This window comes from Sabethes cyaneus, chromosome 1, assembly GCF_943734655.1.
Source record: "Sabethes cyaneus chromosome 1, idSabCyanKW18_F2, whole genome shotgun sequence".
Taxonomy (NCBI): Eukaryota; Metazoa; Arthropoda; class Insecta; order Diptera; family Culicidae; genus Sabethes; species Sabethes cyaneus.
This window is the reverse complement of record NC_071353.1, coordinates 170,152,600-170,170,790: the sequence shown is the minus strand read 5'-3', so window position 1 is coordinate 170,170,790 and position 18,191 is coordinate 170,152,600. Positions and strand designations below refer to the sequence as shown.

The 18,191-nt window shown below is 40.8% G+C and overlaps 1 protein-coding gene across 1 annotated transcript in view; it reads left to right on the top strand.

Moving 5' to 3' along the window:
• Positions 1-1,652: 1,652 nt before the first annotated feature.
• The window catches only part of LOC128732430 (zinc finger protein 2), a 32,811-nt gene continuing 16,272 nt past the window's right edge, over positions 1,653-18,191 (top strand). Inside the window, exons 1-4 of the mRNA XM_053825680.1 lie at positions 1,653-1,844; positions 1,911-4,725; positions 4,785-5,009; positions 5,065-5,256. Coding sequence (XP_053681655.1) covers positions 1,653-1,844; positions 1,911-4,725; positions 4,785-5,009; positions 5,065-5,256 — 3,424 coding nt within the window. The remainder of the gene's footprint in view (positions 1,845-1,910; positions 4,726-4,784; positions 5,010-5,064; positions 5,257-18,191) is intronic.

Sequence of the window (18,191 nt, the reverse complement as noted above, 5' to 3'; positions counted from 1 at the left end):
CTAGGGGCCCTGCGGGGAGCCAATTAGGATCGGATTCAACCCCCACTTCTTCCCCAGGCCAAGTGGATCACTGATGTCGGTGAACCTTCGAACCACAGTGGGCTGCATCCAAATCTAACGACTCTAACACCTTTGTTCCTTCATTGCAAGATGCCAGATTCGGCCAAAACAGCAAGGAACAATTGCGTTGCTTTAGGAATGGTAGCAGACATTTTTCTAGATAGTCATTCGCGTACTTTGCTTGGCTAGCGGTCCTGGTTAGAACGAACGTTACAACGCTTTTCTTGCTCCAGAAACAGATAGCATTTCAAACTAGATATTTTTAGCGAACTTGGATTGTTTCGAGCTCTGAGATCGTGTATTGTTCATCTGGTACTGGTTGTTGACATAGTTTGGAGACACTTCCATCTTACGTGTCAAAAAATCGGCTCACTTTTTGAGTTCGATTCACAGCTGTAAATGACATTTCAAGTCTGTTTGCGACATCTTGGATGGAAATGTTGGGACTCCACTTGAAAGCACTGGTAACTTTTTTAACCGTCATTACGACTTACGGCCTTCAATTTCCCCCCAGATCAGGGCTTCCCGGTTGTCGTGACAGTTTATTTGGCACTTTTAACGATTCCGCTAACCCAACATGCGACTAGTTCGGATTTTTGCGTAACTCCCCTTGCCATTTTGACAACTGATGAGCAAATGTCCAAAGCAAAATAGAGAATGCGTCTTTTAAAATCGACCACAAATACTTGCTCAAATTATAAGGGAACCTTTCTGTCAAACAAAACAGTTAGTGCCCTTAAGTGCCCAGGATGTTTCTAAACACTGGTATGTTTATCCATTCTTAGGTATTTGTAGAGTTTTAATCTGAGTTGGTCCAGTTGATTTTCGCTACGGCGAGCGGATTCTGTTGAACCTGCTTCTTAACCTTTGTTATCATTCAGATTAAAAGTTGGGTATCTCCAGCCCCCTCCTCCACAGTACCTCAACACCAAATAAATCCTTATTTATTTACATCGATTAGCTAAAATCTATTTTATTTATTAATATAATTATCGTATAACTCAGAAAATTTATATTGTTTCACGACAACATTTAGGAAAAGATTCTTTCATATTTACTAGATAGCATTCAATCTCATTGGTGATCAGCTGCTAGAAAATCCCACAAAAGGCTGCTAGTGGGGTTGTGCAGACTCAAATGATCACCATCTCCAACAATAATGGTAGTAACAAGCTTTGGCTGCGTGCTAACAAGGTGTTTCCTCTGCAAGCTTTCGGAACCACCATGCTAATGAATGCCGTGTCAACCCACGGTGCTGCTTTTTTCTCTTTTCCCATTGTTTTACTCCTACAGATATCGCGTTCGATGAAACAAACACATCTAGCTATAATGAAATTACGAGAAAAAATACATTTTAAGATTTAAACTTTAGAAAAAGTTTTACAAAATCATAAACCTCGCATTATTTATAAATTAATTTTAACTATAATTAAATTTTAAAACAAACAAAATTATTATATATTATATTAAATTAACAAAATTGTAAACTAACACGTAACTCGCAAAACAAAATCAAACCAATACACAAAACCATACAAACACACATACCCACAAAACACCCACAACAAGCAAATAAAACAAAAACGAAAAGAATGGCTTCTCGTAAGAACGCAAAATTCTCCACCAAAATCCAGTTCTATCTGAAACACAGGGAATCGCGGATACTGAAGCTATGCAACGACACAATCGGCCCAGTACCGAACGATTCGCTCACCCGAGCCATCTTCAAGCTGCTGTCGAAGCCGGTGGACAACAGGCGCATCATTCAGCTTCTTGCCGACAAGGTGAGTCGCACACCCCTCGCCCGGCATCCGGCAGCAAATCATAACCCTTTCTCTGCAACCCTTTAGAAACGCTGCTCCACCAAATCGACTGCCTCGCACAGCACCCTGAAGACGCCCCAGCAGCAGCAACAACAGCAACAACTCCAGCCGACACCATTAACGGTTCCCACGGCGGCGGCGGCGGCGTCGTCGCTTTCGGCCGTAACCGGTGCCGTCTCGCTGCCCGAGTATCAGAAAGAAGTGGAACGGTTTCGGGGACGCATCATCTGCCAGGACAACACGTGCATCATTGATCCGGCGGCCTCTCCTAAGAACGACAACAATTCGAATCCTCGCACTCACTCCTTCCGAATTGTCTCGTTCAGCAAGGAGGGCAGCAATGGCAATGGCAACAGCAACACGGGAAGCGGAAAATCGAGCACATCGGACTGTTCCTCGTCGCCACTTGGCGGTGACGGTGGCCGGGATTCGATGGACGAACAGGTCCAGAATCTCAGCACATCGCCGACCGCGTCGACACAAGCTGGCCACAAGGCGATTCTGATGTGCTTCAGCTGTAAGCTCAGCTTCGGCACCTGCCGGTCGTTCATCGCCCACGCCAAGATGGAGCACAGCCTCACGCTGAACGACTACGAGCGGATGCTGCTCGAGAAGAACTACAGCAGCGCCATCATCCAGACCAACACCGAGAGGCAGTTCTACTTTCTGGTTCCTTTCGAAGAGAAATCTTCCGCCAACAGCAACCCTAGCATTAAGTCGTCGATGGAAACGGAGGAGCGATTCAAGAGTGGACTTTCGGCACTCAGCAGTCAGCAGACATCGCCCCAGCAGCAGCAGCAACAACAACAACAACAGGTGCAAATTCAACAGCAGCAGCAGCAACAACAGCAACAACATCAGCCACCTGTCCAAGCGCCGGAGAAAAGTCCCGGAAGTATCAGCTTCGAAAGCGGCTTCCCAAAACTCACCCCCAGCAGTATGCTCTACGACATGGACAATAAGCTGCAGGCGAGTTGGAAGCTAGCCGCCGAGAAGTACAACAACGCCATGAACGAAAGTGTAGCGGCCGCGGCGGCTGCGGCAGCTGTAGCCGCAGCCCAGGAGGAAAAGAACGCAGCCAGCGGGAAACTGCTGACGGACTTCCTAACCCAGCAGAAGATGCTGTCCGCAGCGGAAAACCTCTACAACAAGCAGAACAAGTTCCTGGAGTTGATGAACACCAACCCGCTGGCGGCAGCCGCTGCAAAGGCCGCCGTCACCAGTCCGGGTGTTGATGCGACTAGCGATTTTCAAATGGCCAAAAAGTACAACGCAATGGATCTCTACAAGCAGCTGATGGCGGCGAACAACTTCCGCCCGGAGGGCCTGGAAATGAAGGAAGAACTCAAGAGCGAGCATCAGATAAGCGTTAAGAAACTAGAGACTGAAGCATCGGCAGCGTTCCGCAACAGTAACTTTGCGCCAAATATCTCCACGAGAAACTCCTGCAAAACGCTGAAATGTCCCCAGTGTAACTGGCACTACAAGTACCAGGAAACGCTGGAGATTCACATGCGGGAGAAGCATCCGGACGGAGAAACTGCGTGCAGCTACTGTTTGGCAGGCCAACAACATCCCCGACTTGCCCGAGGCGAATCGTACACTTGCGGCTACAAACCGTACCGTTGCGACATCTGTAACTATTCCACCACCACGAAGGGTAACCTGTCCATTCACATGCAGAGCGACAAGCATCTGAATAACATGCAAGATCTAAACGGAATGATGAACAAAGGGAATCAAAACTTTTTAAATCTTGCCACCCTTCAGGCCACGGAGAAGGTTAACACATCTCGCAACCAGTACATGCAAGCCACCTCGCCGCTGTCCTTGACCACCAAACTCACCCAGCAGCCGCCCAAGGAATCGCCCAGCAGCTACGAAGCGAATCGGCCAAAATCCTTCTTCAAGTGCGACATCTGTAATTACGACACCAACATTGCACGGAACCTCCGAATCCACATGACCAGCGAGAAACATATCAGCAACCTAAACTCGCTCCAGTCCAGCTACAGTCAACTGAAGAACCTCCAGAGTATGTCCTCCGCCGAAAATCTCGACTACCTGAGTGCTCTCAGTTTGAACGCCCTAAAGGATGATCCCACGCTAGGCCGAATCGAAGACTACAGCAGCAGCTCGCTGAAACCCCTCTCGATTCCATCCTCTCCTTTTGCTCCCATCGATCCGACCCCGGTCAGCACAGCCAACAGCACACCTACACCGGAGTCCCTCTTCCTGAACAATCCGTCTCCCTTCTCGGGTGGAAGCGACACCGACCGGCTCGCGGTCGGTGAGTTCCACCAGCTGGACGAAGACAAAAATCCGCTCCACTTCGAACCACCGATCAGAGTCACGCTGGACCCATCGACTTACTACACCTGTTTGATCTGCTCGGACTTCGACACCAACAATCTGGAGGAGCTGAAGAAGCACGTCATCAAGGACCGTCTGACTTCAAACATAGCGATGGACACGATAGTAATCGCAGCCGCTAGCTGCGAGTGTTTGCTGTGCGGTTTCCGCCCGCAGAACGGTCCGGACAAGCACGATCTCGAACGACACCTGAAGACGGAGGCCCACCTTAAGCGACTCGATCTGATGATTCATCTACTGGAGGGACGGGACAAGGCAATCGGCAAGCTGCGCCAGTTCTGCGGCCCGGAGCTGTTCAAAAAGCTTTCGCTCATCTTCCCGCTGGCAACGGAGGAATCGAAATTTCCGTACGAAGAAATGCCAAGCATTGGTGAAATTTCGCGTTCTCCCCTGTCGCTGCTGCTGGAACCGAAGACGGAACTGCTGGTCGACCGCGAGTTTGGCGGAAGTAATGGAATCGATAATGAAGGTTTGTTCGAACGAAATTGTGATTTGCGTGTGAGGTTATGTTGATTTTCGTGTTTGCAGGAACCCAACCGCACCCGGACAACGTTCAAATCAAGTGCAACTGCTGCAACTACTACACGACTTCGCTGGAGAAAATCGGCATCCACAGCCTGTCGGAGAAGCACATCTTCCGACGGATCTGTTTCGACTATTTGCTGCTTATCTCCAGCGAGAAGAGCACCGGCGCCGGCAGCGGCGGAGGTTCGCTAAGTCCGTTGAACTTGCAGCACAGCATGAAAACTGAAGGTACGTTACGTTACGGAGTCGGTCAAATTTGTTTGCTAATCTTTAACTTTCGCAGAGAATCGTCCGGGAAGTGCGGCCAGTTTGCGCGGTGGAGGCGGTGCTGCCAGTCTGATGCTGACCTGTGTCCCGTGTGGTTACAAAACCGATCACATCTACTACATGATCCACCATCTGAAGAAGTCCTGCAAGGTGGAGCAGAACATCAATCTGCTCGGACTGCGCAACATCTTCAAGTTGACCCCGAAGGGTGAGTACTGGGAATTTCGATGTTTTTCTTTTCCGATTGCATTCACGATTGATCAGACTTTATGTAGTGACTTGAAATTGGGGTTCCTTCAACAATGGTTGTAGACTTTTGAGTCCAATTTTTCTCGTACGACCTGTTCTAAAGTGAACGAGACGACAGAGGTTATGATCTACTTGATCTATTAAGTATCTACCGCTAATCTACACTTTCTCACTTTATGTCTGGTCATGAAACTTGATCTTTGACATGACGTCTGGATGTTGCTCCTAGTCCAAGTTCAACATTGTTCCCATATTTTGGACTGGCGTTACGCGTACTTTATTTTAGACTTTAGGCCCAAATCAAATGGAAAATGTCCAAAATAGAGTGAGCGTAACGCTTGTCCAAAATAGATAAATCCCCCTAACTATCATTCTAAAGTTTCCTATTTAGCGTGTTAGAACCGGGGCAGTTCAAGTAGTACTTGTGTTAACCCATTATGACCCGGGTATACCTAAATTTGGACCAAATGAAGTGAAACTCTGTAATCTATTATATTATGGCTCGAATGTGTCGGGAAACGCAAAATCGTCATTTGGAATGCTTTCAAGGCCAAAATATCGCAGGTTAAATATTTTATAGGCTCAGTTTCAAACCAACAAATTACAAAGTTTTTTACAGATTTCTTATCGAATTTTGTGATAGACTTTACATATAAATACTAATTTACATGTCAGGTAATGTTTCGTCACTAAATGTAGACTTTTTCATGCGTTTTGGAGACAAAATTTTTTCGCCATTTTTTCAACTTTTTTTCCGCCATTTGTCACAACTTTGCACTGTTGAAAATACAGATGAAATGACAAAAACTGACAATTTATATCACACACATCAGATTGATGTCTTATCTCTCTTGTAGTGATATATTAACAATGCTAACTGTTGAAATTCAGCAGTAAACATGTTTTGAAGACGAGGTATGATATATCATACGCTGGGTCATAATGGGTTAAAGTGAAACACAAGTAAAACTCTAAATAAAGTTCCTGAGGATAAATAAGTGGGCCTCGAAGTAAATGTCAAAATGGTCCTCAAAATGGACCTCAAATGGGCTGCAAAATGTTGAAGTCGTACCTCGAAGCCAACAGGGCAGGCATCTAGACCTCAAATGGATTTCAAAAATGGCTAAATGGCTTAGCCATGGGTAGATCCATTTAAACCTGAAAACGGAACTCAAACTGATCTCAAAATCCTCAAATGCAGCCTCAAAATTAAAATGGACCTTTAAATAGATTTCCTAATTGACTTCACAATGGCTGCTTAAACGGGCTTCAAAATTGAGTTTAAAATGGGCTACAAATAGGACCCTTAACCGTTAAATGGGCTGAAAGTGGGCCTACAGCTGGGTCCTAAAAAAATCTGTTCTCAAAATGGATCCCAAAATAGACCTCAAAATAATCTTTAAAATGACAGAAAATGTGAACCTTAAAAAACAATTTACATTTTAATTAATTTTGTAAATTCGAAACGAAAATGTTCCTCGGTCATTTCTTAAGTTTACTTCGGTAAAACCGAATCATTCACTGTATCTGATTCATATGAATTATTTGCTACTTTTATTTCATCTGTTTTTACTTGTGATCCCGGACCAACAAAAGCTACCGACTATTCTACGTCGCAGGACCCAGCCGATTACCGCGACTTCGATTTTCCTGAGATTTGGAAGCATTTATTTATTTATTATATATTTCCGGTCTTTAAGAATGGGGATCGTCGAAGCGTCAGAAACTACCGTGTATTGCAAATTAGCCTCGAAATTGTTCGAATTAATTGTGAGTGCCGCATTAATTCAACGTACCAGACACTACATTTCTTCGAACCAACCGAACGATTTCACCAGTTTGTCATAAGGCTCGTATTTGTGCGACAGGGTGCTGTAAGAGAAACTTGAGTCCAAGTTATCGTCTCCGTTCACATATAAATCAGGTGTACCTCAAGGCAGTAACTTGGGTCCACTTTAGTTTATTATACTCTTCAACGACGCTTTCTCTGCTCTAGAAACTGGTTGCGGACTGATATATGCTGATGATCTTAAAATTTACTAGACGATTCGTTGCATCGAAGATTATCGTCATCTTCAGACACTTTTTGACATCAGCATTCCTAAATGTAAGGTAATTACATTCCACCGTATTAAATCGCCGATAAAATTGATGGTCAGATATTAAAAAGGGTCGATAGTGTTATAGTGTGATCTTGTTATTGACGTCTGGTTGTTCCGTATAGTCCAGGTTCAGCATGAGTTTACGTAAATTGGAAGGAATGACTAATATCAATCCTCAGACAACCAACTGCCAACTCGTTCGGTTCTCCCTAGTTTGGACTTCATCACATGAGCTGGAGGAGCTCAAGTAGTATCAAAATCGATTCCATACAACTCAATGTTGAACTATTTAAGGTCAGGATTCTACGCGAATCATCACTTCGATTAAGTCCAACTATTACGAGTGTTACACTTCTGCCCTCTTTTGGTCCCAGAAAGGTATCTAAAGAACGGCCTTCAATCATTCCTACGTGTTTCGGGTCTTCAGCAAACAATGTGGGCAGAAGGCAGCATCCGCTTCGTGCATCTTCCTAGCTTCAAGTTCCGAAATCTCCAGCTCCGGCTACTGGTGTTTACGATGATCACCAGGGATTCTAAATACACGGTTGACCACCACAAGCTCGTCGTCATCCACGATTGCTCTTCTTGGAACCTCTTTGATATGGAGAAACGGAAGGAAAGACGACGGAGTTAAATTAATACTTTTGTTATCACTAAGAGCCCGGAAACTATGTTATTAATAAGATCCCAAGTAACAATTAGGGTTTTATTACACTCTTATGATGGCATTTAACACCAAAATTGGTCTTGAAGACCACCATAAGAGTACAATAAAACTTACATTGTTGCTTGGGATGGCATTATCGTGTCAGTACTTGTCAGTTTCACTGTTGAAGAGATGGATCAATCTGAACCAAACCAATCTGAAAATGGACCTTAATATGGATCTCAAACCGAAATTTATTTTATAATGCGCTTTCAAAATTCAAATCAAAATGTACTCCAAGGTGGGACTCAAAACGGTGGATAAATGGTCATAACCAAGCCTTAAAATGGACTTCAAAATCGTTTTTTGACTCGGGTCTTGAGATGGACCTCAAAACGGAACTCAAAGTAATCTCAAAAGGGTAAGCCCCTAAATGGGTAAAGTAGTCTCAAATGAATCACAAAGGGAAACTCAAAACGATTTTGAGATCAGGCAGCCGAGAACCACTCAACATCGCACCTCCTAGCTTGGCTACTCAATAGAGCATTACCAGGTATGGCCACGTGGAGGTGCTAGGTAGGAACTTGGGATGGCTAGAGCTATATTGGACGGTTCTCATTTGCCTTCCCCATTTCATACTCACCACAAAATGTGTATCAAAATAGACCTGAAAACGAACCCTCCTATGGACCTCAGAGGAATTTTTTTTATAACAGATTTTCAAGTTTGAAATCAAAATAGATTTTAGAAAAGATCTCAAACGTATTTTTTTTTTTACTACAACTTTGCCGAAAGTATATTTAACACACAAACATAACAAAGAAATAAAATAGGACCTCAAAACGGTGGACCTCAAAATAGACCACAATGCATAGTGGTCCAAACAGCGAAATACGTAATCATTTGATATAGCGCCGAAACGTGAAGTTTTTCGCATATAATGCCTTTAGGAATATTTCTTGGTATAACAAGCCCCTTCTTGTGAGTGAAATCTTTGGGTGATTATTTCCCTAAAAAGTGAGATACGAAATTTATTTTCTCATATATTCAAGATACAGGTTTAGTACTTTCGGCAAAGTTGTAGTAAATATCAATACAAACAACTTTGTCAAAGACACTATACTTGTATCTCTTCATGGAAATTATCTATGAAGCGTTACTCATGGACAAACCCTTTAAAATAGTTTTTAAGCCCTGAGTTATTCTGGTCAACTTTTACGTGTTCATAGTGTTCTAGAAAGTTGTTTATCTTGCTAAAATCAACATTTTTGTAGAACATTATTATACGTGATTTTCTGAAGTTTCGGATATGTTGAGCTTTTTTGATGAAAAATAGTACTTCTTTGAGCTTAAATATTTCCCAAGGTGGCAAATGGTGGCAGATCAAACAACTTGTACTTAAAAGTACAGCAAAAAGATGTGTCTTATTTTATTTTTTGTTTGAGTAAAGTTAATTGTTAACTGCTTATCAATTCGTGTTTTCTAATTAAATTGTTATTTAGTCATTCCGAGAAAATTCGGTCTTCTGTGACTGTTGTTGAAATTCGGCCATTTGGATTCCGGCCATTCGTGATTCGACTATTTGTGTTTCGGCCATTTGGTACCAGCCCATTATGAGTGCGATCTTTTGAAAAGACACCAAGACACCACACACACAAATAATTTTAAGTCTACATTCATTTTCGAATCGAAAATTGGTGAAAAAATTGCTGGTAACTCAACTTGTTAGAAAGAGATTGTTAACCTAAACAAAATGGCGTTAGTTGCATCCTAAGTGCATTTCAATTGTTCTATAAACATGACTGTGATGAATTTTTAAAACATCTATAACTTTTGAGGATACAAACAGATACAGTCAATTAACAGTTATTTTTAAAGGTTTTTTGTTGTACTTTTAAGTACGAGTTGTTTGCTTTGCCACCATTTGCCACCTTGGGAAATATTTAAGCTCAAAGAAGTACTATTTTTCATCAAAAATGCTCAAAATCTCCGAAACTACATAGAATCACTTATAATAATGTTCTACGTTGATTTTAGCAAGGTAAACAACTTTCTAGAACACTATGAACACGTAAAAGTTGACCAGAATAAGTCAGGGTTTAAAAACTGTTTTAAAGTGTTTGACCACGAATAACGCTTCATAGACAATTTCCATGAAGAGATACAAGTATGGTGTCTTTGACAAAGTTGTTTGCATTGATATTTACTACAACTTTACCGAAAGTACCAAACCTGTATCTCGAATGTACGAGAAAATAAATTTCTTATCTCACTTTTAAGGGAATTAATCATCCAAAGATTTCTCTCACAAGGAGGGGCTTGTTATATCAAGAAATGTTTCTAAAGACACTATATGCGAAAAACTTCACATTTTGGCGCAATATCACACGATCACGTATTTCGCTGATTGGACCACTGTGCGATGGTTTTAAAAAATGAACTTCAAAATCGGTCGCAAACGAGACCTTCAAATAGTAAAATGGACCTTAAGCGATCCTTGAAATGTATCCCAAAATACACTTGAAAATCGATTTTCAAATGTTGAGACCCTCAACAGACCTCAAAATGGAACTCAACATGAGTCCCAAAATAGACATCAAAATGAACCTCAAAATGCGGTTCAAAATAGAGTCACCGCCTTAGTATGGACCTGCAAACCGAATTCAAAATGATCTTAAAATGGGCTTCAAATCACGCTTTGAAATTAGCATTTCTACACTATCTGTTTGTTCTCTCTCTCTCTCTCTCTCTCTCTCTCTCTTGCAGTTTCCATTATCTCTCTTCTTTTTTTCTTTTTTTCGCTACATATTTTTCTCTATTTCTAACTGTTTTTATCTCTTTTGCTTCTCATTTTTCTTCTTCGTCTGTTTCGTTTTTCCTCTCTTAGATGCTCCATTTTTTCTTTTCCCTTCGATTTCAAGGTTTCTTTTCTTCTAATTCTATCCCATTTTGTTCAATAATCTTTATATCCTGGTTGACCTCTATTTCCCGTTTTCTTTTCTCCCTCTCATTATTCATCTATCTCTTTCCCAAGTAACAAATAAGTTTTTCCCATCCGTTTTCCCCACCCACGTTTTCCACCTTTTCTGTCACGTATTTTTTTTCTTTATTTATCCCGTCTTCTCTCTATTTGTCTCGATGGCCCTTCTTTTCTATCTCCCGTATTTTTCATTTTTTCGACACCTTGTTCTTCTTTCTCTTCTTCCGTTTTTCTTTTGTCTTGTTCCGTTTTTCTCCTCTTTTCTGTTCCATTTTTCGTCCGTTTTCTTCCATCTTTCCGCATCTGCAGGACGTTTCCCTTTCTCGTTTTATTTTTGTTTTTTCTGTCTTCTTTATATTCTTCTTTTTTCGCCTGTTCCGTTTATCCTCTTACATTCAGCCTTTTCTATTTTCGTCTTTTTCTGTTCTCGCTTCTCCATTTGTCTGCTCCCCTGTTTTCTTTTCTTCTTTTCCTTCATTTCCATCCCGTTTCTTCTGCTTTTTTGTTCCGTTTTTCTCTTTCTCTGACAAGTTTGACTTCATTTTCTTCGTTTTCTTGATTCGTTTTCTCCATTCACGATTTTCTTTCAGTTTTCCTTTCTTCGTGTCAGTTTTCATTAGTCCAGTGTTGAAATTGGGTACGAAATTAGAATTGAATTTGAAATAAAGCTTAACTTAGGCTTGAAACTAAACTTTAAATTTGATTTATAACTGGACTTGAAATTGCAGCTATTTTTACAGAATTACGGGGCTGGCCAAAGAAAAAACTGCGGGTCCAATTATTCCCAAAAAGGAAAATTTACAGCAAGTTTGAACAAAATCGGAGCAAATTTCGGTTTTGCTCGCACGTTTTCTGCGGAATTGCTGAATTCTTACGAAAATCGTTTAAATTTTCACTGATGATCCAATGAATGGACCACTGAATGGAAATAACATCGAGTTCGAAGGGTAAAGTTTTATAAAATACTGTGATTGTAGGAAATTAGACAAAAATCCAAATCCATTGATATTTTCCTTCTACTGCAAGTTCATCCAATCCACAAAGCTTTTCTCGGAAAAGCATTGCTTACTGCGACTAACAGCATTCGGTGAAGCACCAGCAGTGAGAGCTTCACCACACCATGCTGTCAGCATCAGCAGAGAGCTTCATCATGCACTGCACACACTGCTCTGCCACCACCACTTCTGCTGCTGGCAGTGAGTGTGGTACAAAGCACCCTTCTGTCACTACTCCTTTTCTAGAAGAAGGTACATCCCGTCCGTCTGTCCGTATGTATGTTCATGCTCTACGCTATGCTTTTCTGGCTTATGCTTCTTCCGAATCTTCTTCCTCCATTGATCACCAACATCATCACCGACTGGAAGCAGCAGCAACAGCGCACCTATAACCAGCAGCGTCACTGTTTGTTGACTGTATCTATGTTCCATTCATATTCTCCCTCATCGTCCGTCGGTTCGTCATATCCAATCATACACACCAAAACACATACACACACACACAAGCACAGGCGGAACGGACGAAATTCCAGTCCTTTTGTTTACTTTTGTAGCAAGCTGCTCTGTGCTGCTCGATGGGCTCATGTACGCCTCGCACAGAGTTTCGTAGAGTTTCGAGTTAGTTACCAGCAAGATTTAGGCTAGTTGAGAGTTTATTTAGTTTTCATCCCACCTTGAATGACCAGACTTGATTACGATGCGCTAAGTGAGTTCGGATTAAACCATCCAAAAATTGTAGTTAAACCCTAAGTTTTAAAATGTTTCGGTTTTGTGGTGCAAAGTTTGAATGAGATTCATGGGAAAACTATTTCGACGCAATTTGTGCAATCCTCCTGCTCACCCATTTTAATGCGGCATCCGATCCGTTCGATTAGAAGAAGCGCCCGCGGGGAAAGGCAACAATAGAAAAAAAAGAAAATGGAGTATCTTTTACACCCGTTTTGATGTGACTCACCGCGAAGTGAATATCTTCTGCTTGATAGGGTGTTTAATTAAACAAAAAATGAATAACGGTTTGTTATTGGTGAAAATTCAACGCAATTTCCGCACTGACGGAAATCACGTGGAGCATAAGGCGCCCACCGCCCAACGCCGACCGACGGTGGAGAGTTTGCGCCGTCTCTCTTGCTTGTTGTTTTTGTTCCAGTTCTCTTTTGTTTTAAAAATCGTCCGTGCAAAGTTTGGCCGCCCACTGCTGCACTGCCACTGGCTTGCGTGAGTGTCGCCTGTCGGCTGATCCTGCGCCCAAAACCAAAAGGACAGCATATGGCAGGCGATACTGTTTTTTTTCATAATTTGGAAAGAATAGTTGCTTCCGCTAAGGAACAATAAACTCATTTAAGTGTGCTACTGGTTACCATAATATTTCTAAATAATGAACGCAATAATTTACCTCCGCAACAGAAGAGCAAACGAATTTGGCGTTCAATGACTGTGCTTGTGTAAATAATTTTATTGGGGAGTGTTCATAACCTTTTCCGATCGATCGGACCCGCATAATAAAATTGATAAGTGTATCAAATTCGAACTGAGTTATGGCAATGTACGTTGAAAGCGTTTAAGAAAGTGTGGAATGATTAAATTATGTACCTAATCAATTGGATTTTTCAATGAGAATAATAGGAGTATTGTCAATTGTAAGCTAAAACACAAATGCTTAGAAAAATATTCAGTATTCAGTCATACAGTATTGAGCTGTATGAAGAAAGTTAAACCCAATTTTCTCAGAAAAACCCCAATTAATTTTATTAAACTTTGGCTGAAATTGAACATGTAGTTAGGGTTAGACAAAGGCCCAAAAATTTCACGTAACTTTTGAAACTATAAGTACAATCAGTAAGGCGTTGTTATGATGCAAAATATGAAAAAGATTACAAGTCAACCGAGTAAACAATTTTACCTGGTTGTAAGTGCAAAATCATATCACTCAAGATTGAACGGTAAATCCTTAATTCGAATCTACCTGCAAGTTCGAATTACAAATAACCGTTATTTTTATGTTTGAAGTTAATTGCGCAACAATTTTTACCTTTGTTATACTATACAGTAATGCTCCGATTTTGTCAACCCCCGATTTTATCAGGTTTTTATCCCGATTTTGTCAGCCTTTAAATTTTGTTAAAGTTTTGTGCTTTTAAACATAATTTATAAATCTTTTCAGTCTGCTTGAAACTATTCTGTTTCTCTGGGGAGAGTTTTTGAATAAACTGATGCCTTCTTGCGAGTAATTTGGGGTCAAAATTAGGGTATTTTTATAGTAAAAGTTCTATAGTTCCTAAACAAGCAAAGATAGAGGTATACTGTATTCAGCAATGTTGTGTATTTTTACTATTTGTACAATTTTGTGAAACAGGAAAAAGTCATACAACAACTACAAAAACCGCTTAAATAGAAAAACTGATTTTAGTGACTTTTCATTTATGAGAAATAAGATTTTTCTATCTTTGCTGAAGACATAGAAGGTTACTGTCTTCTGCCAAATATCTTGTAATAATATACTGTAAAACTTTGCAGAACACATCAATGTGTTATATTGAAACTGAAGAAAAATAAATTTTTTATTGCACTTTTAGGGGGATTGAAAGATTCCCAAGGTTCCATAAACCAAAAACCAAGTTTTCCCGCTCAAAGCTAATGCGCACCAAAAAAGGTTCTGGGCCAGTGTGCTGTGACCCGTTTCATTGAGCTTTCGGTTGATCAATTGCGGGTTAAAATTTAATTTTTAGTAGAAGTCTTCGATATTGGTCAAGGTCTCACGTCTTAAATTTTGGAAAAAAAATTCCCGATTTTGTCAGATTCCCCATTTGTATATACAAATTAAGAAACAGCTGCGAATTTCCCTGGAAAACTGAAGTTTAAATTTCCAGATTTTTCCAGATAAACTGAGCATTGTATAGTTATTTTTTATAACAAAATTATAAAAAGATTTCTCTTGCAATCTCCCTATAATCGACGAATGGACTTTCACGGATTGTTTTACAGATATTTTTTTATCAAATTTTTTCTATGGTGCATAATTAATGATCTCCAAATCAGAGCCCGCCAACGTCACTTGCAATTGAAATGCGTCTCTCCTCTGCGAATCAATGAAGCTTTAGTTTCGACTGAAATAGCACCCCGCTTCGGTTCAGTTAGTTTTATTTCATCATGACAATCACTTATGAAGCTTAATTTTGTACCTTTCTTTCAAACATTTAGTAGATGGCTAGAAACTTTGAATGCAAATGAACTGAAATTGAATAATATATTTCTTACAATATATGTGCTTAAACTTCTTTCCCACCTCTGTTACATTGTTGTCACAACCTGTCAAAAAACTGATACGCCCCTTGAACCGTGGACGTCATTACTGAATGATTCGTAGGAGCAATTCCTCCATCTAAGTCAGTCCATACCTGCTAACTGGAAATATATTTTGAATTATTTTAGCAAAAAAATTCTTAAAACTATATTTGTGGCTAATAACAAAGAATCATACCATTTAAAAACATTCACAGCCTCATTTCCCACGGCAAAACCTGTCATTACGAATGGTCCGTATTACGTACGAGACACATTCGTAGCACATTTTGCGCCAGAGCGCATTTTATGCGCGGCTATTGTCTGGCGGCACCGTTATCGACGAGATCGGGCTGTGAAGATTGTATTGAAGAAAAAATATACTTGTGCAATTATGATCTGCATTGATACTGCACAGAAATGAAAACGGCGACTGTTCTGTGGATTGCGGCGTCGTCGGCTGTTCTTATGGTACAAACAACAAGTTGACAAACCAGGTCAACTTCGATTCCCGATCAAGTCAGGTTTTTTTTCGGAGAAAAAAGAGATTTCTGAATACTGGGAAAGTCATAAAAATGGGCAAGTCCATTCTTAGTCTTCAAACACCATTCTCTTGCACGACACCAAAGATGGTTCTTAGCACCCACCTTCGAAGAACTCCTGGTGCTCGTAAAAGTCCTCTCCGAGCAGTGTCCGCATTTCATGCTCCTAGAAAACATCTTAAACTATTAAGCGTTTTGTATATGATGCACCTTGTACAGAGTCCGCAGCAGGCACGACTCCCGTTTATAATGCGCCCCGGTTGCCAGTGAGCTAAGGTAGATAAACTCCTCGTCGATTACTGCCTTAGCAAACCCTGTCTGTCGGTTCCACCCGCCTATATATACTTCTTTTTAGACGTACTTATGTTCAACCCAGTTTTATGATGCGCAAAACTAGCTTATCCGTACTATTTTGGAGCCGATATACGTGATAGGGATAAACATACGCGTTTCATCGAAATACGTAATTATATACGATAATATCCAATTACACCCGACTTGCTCTGTGCTACTATGTAATTCTGTGCTGAATATCGTATATATGTCAGCTATCATCATTATATACGAATGATAATCAACTTGGACGCACTTAATTTAGCTTCAGTTACTATTTCGAATTTGTTTAGAGTTATTTACGATAATTTTCGTACATTGATGTACGATTCAATGAACAGGTGATACGTGGGGACTCGGAATGCGCGGCTCTTCTGAAGGATATGCCGCAGGATAAAGATTTAATCTATTGTAGACCGACCATATTGTTGTTGTGGTTGCAGTTATATAGATATTAGGGTCCAGAATTGGCAGTTGGTAATCCATAAAAACCATTGAAATTCAATGTAGCTAATCAATGCAATAAGGCTTTCGAGTTGGTTTGGACCTATGGCTAATCTTGTCTCGAGACTGCCTCCTATACTGAGGCCTAAACAAGAAGCGTTACCAAAACCATTCAAATGCCGAACAATAAGTATTTAAGTCACCTTAAATGTTACTTAAACACTTACTGCTAACCCTCTTATAGTCCTGACAATGCTTATTTGCATATGATTACCGACAAGATGAATTTGAATAGAATTTTGGATGCCGATTTAATGCAGTTAGGCAGTCAAAAAGCTAATCAACAGCAACGCGCAGTACAAAATGCCAAATATGCTAATAAGCGGCTGATTTAATCCTTATCAGTTAGCTGGATAGTGAACCCATCTTGTTCAGTTGAAGGCACTTTTTTCCTTTCCAATTCCTTTCTCTTTTCATACATAGAGAGTAGAAAAGGACAAACGCCAGCGACATTTCAAGCCATAATATGATTTGACAGCTCTACAAATGTTTGGAAGCAACTACTCATAATCCTTAATTTTATTCCTATGCAAAAGGACAAATATTGAGCAATTTTGAGCAAAAAAGATTGGTAGGAGTAATATAAAAGTAAGTTATTTGTCACTGCAAATTGATAAAATATAAGAAGTAAGTAGTCAGAATTTTCTATCCAAAACCTGACTTTTTACACTTTAAGAGGCTTCTGAGTACTTTTAACCTTCTGCGGCTGAGGTGGTAGTCTGACAGACACCAGAAATCAGAAAAATGCAACAGTTGCGTTATGTATTGTATTTTTATTCTAAAGTTTGCAGAGTCTTCCCGACTCATATCTGCGGTCTAATTACATCCAATAGGTTGCTAAAGATACGTACTCAACTCTAAAATAATAAAAATTAGAATTTACATCATTCAATAGTACCAATTATTAAGCTAAGTTTAGGTGTCCAGCAGACTACCACGTCAGCATAATCGTTAAGATTAGGGCACCTCAGCCGCAGAAGGTTAAGCTTACTCTTACTTACTTAAGTGGCTGGACAGTAAGACAGTAAGCCGCAAGACAAAGCCTGTTGGACAAAGTACCTCCAGTTAACTGTTCCAGTTAAGGTTCTGGCCAACCGCTCTCCAATTCCTCGGTTCCTCGGACATCAAGTACTCTTCTCCAGGTTTCACTCTACCTAGTTTAAACATCTTGCTCGCACCTGCGCTCCTGGTCGTCTTGTTCCTACCGGCTTTGGGGCAAACATCATCTTTGCAGGGCAGTCTTTCGGCATTGTTGCAACTTTCCCTGCCCATCGTTTCTGTCCAGTTTTAGCCACCTTTTAGATACTGGGTTCGCCCTACAGCTGTGCGAGCTCAAGGTTCATCATCTCCCTCCATACTTCGTTCTCCTGTACGTCGCCGAAGATCGTTCTTATCCATTATTTTCCATTGCTCTTACCAGTCGATGGTATCATATGCGGCTTTGAAGTCAACGAACAAATAGTGTGTGGGAACTCTGTATTCACGTTCCTTTTGGAGAATCTGCCGCAGTGTA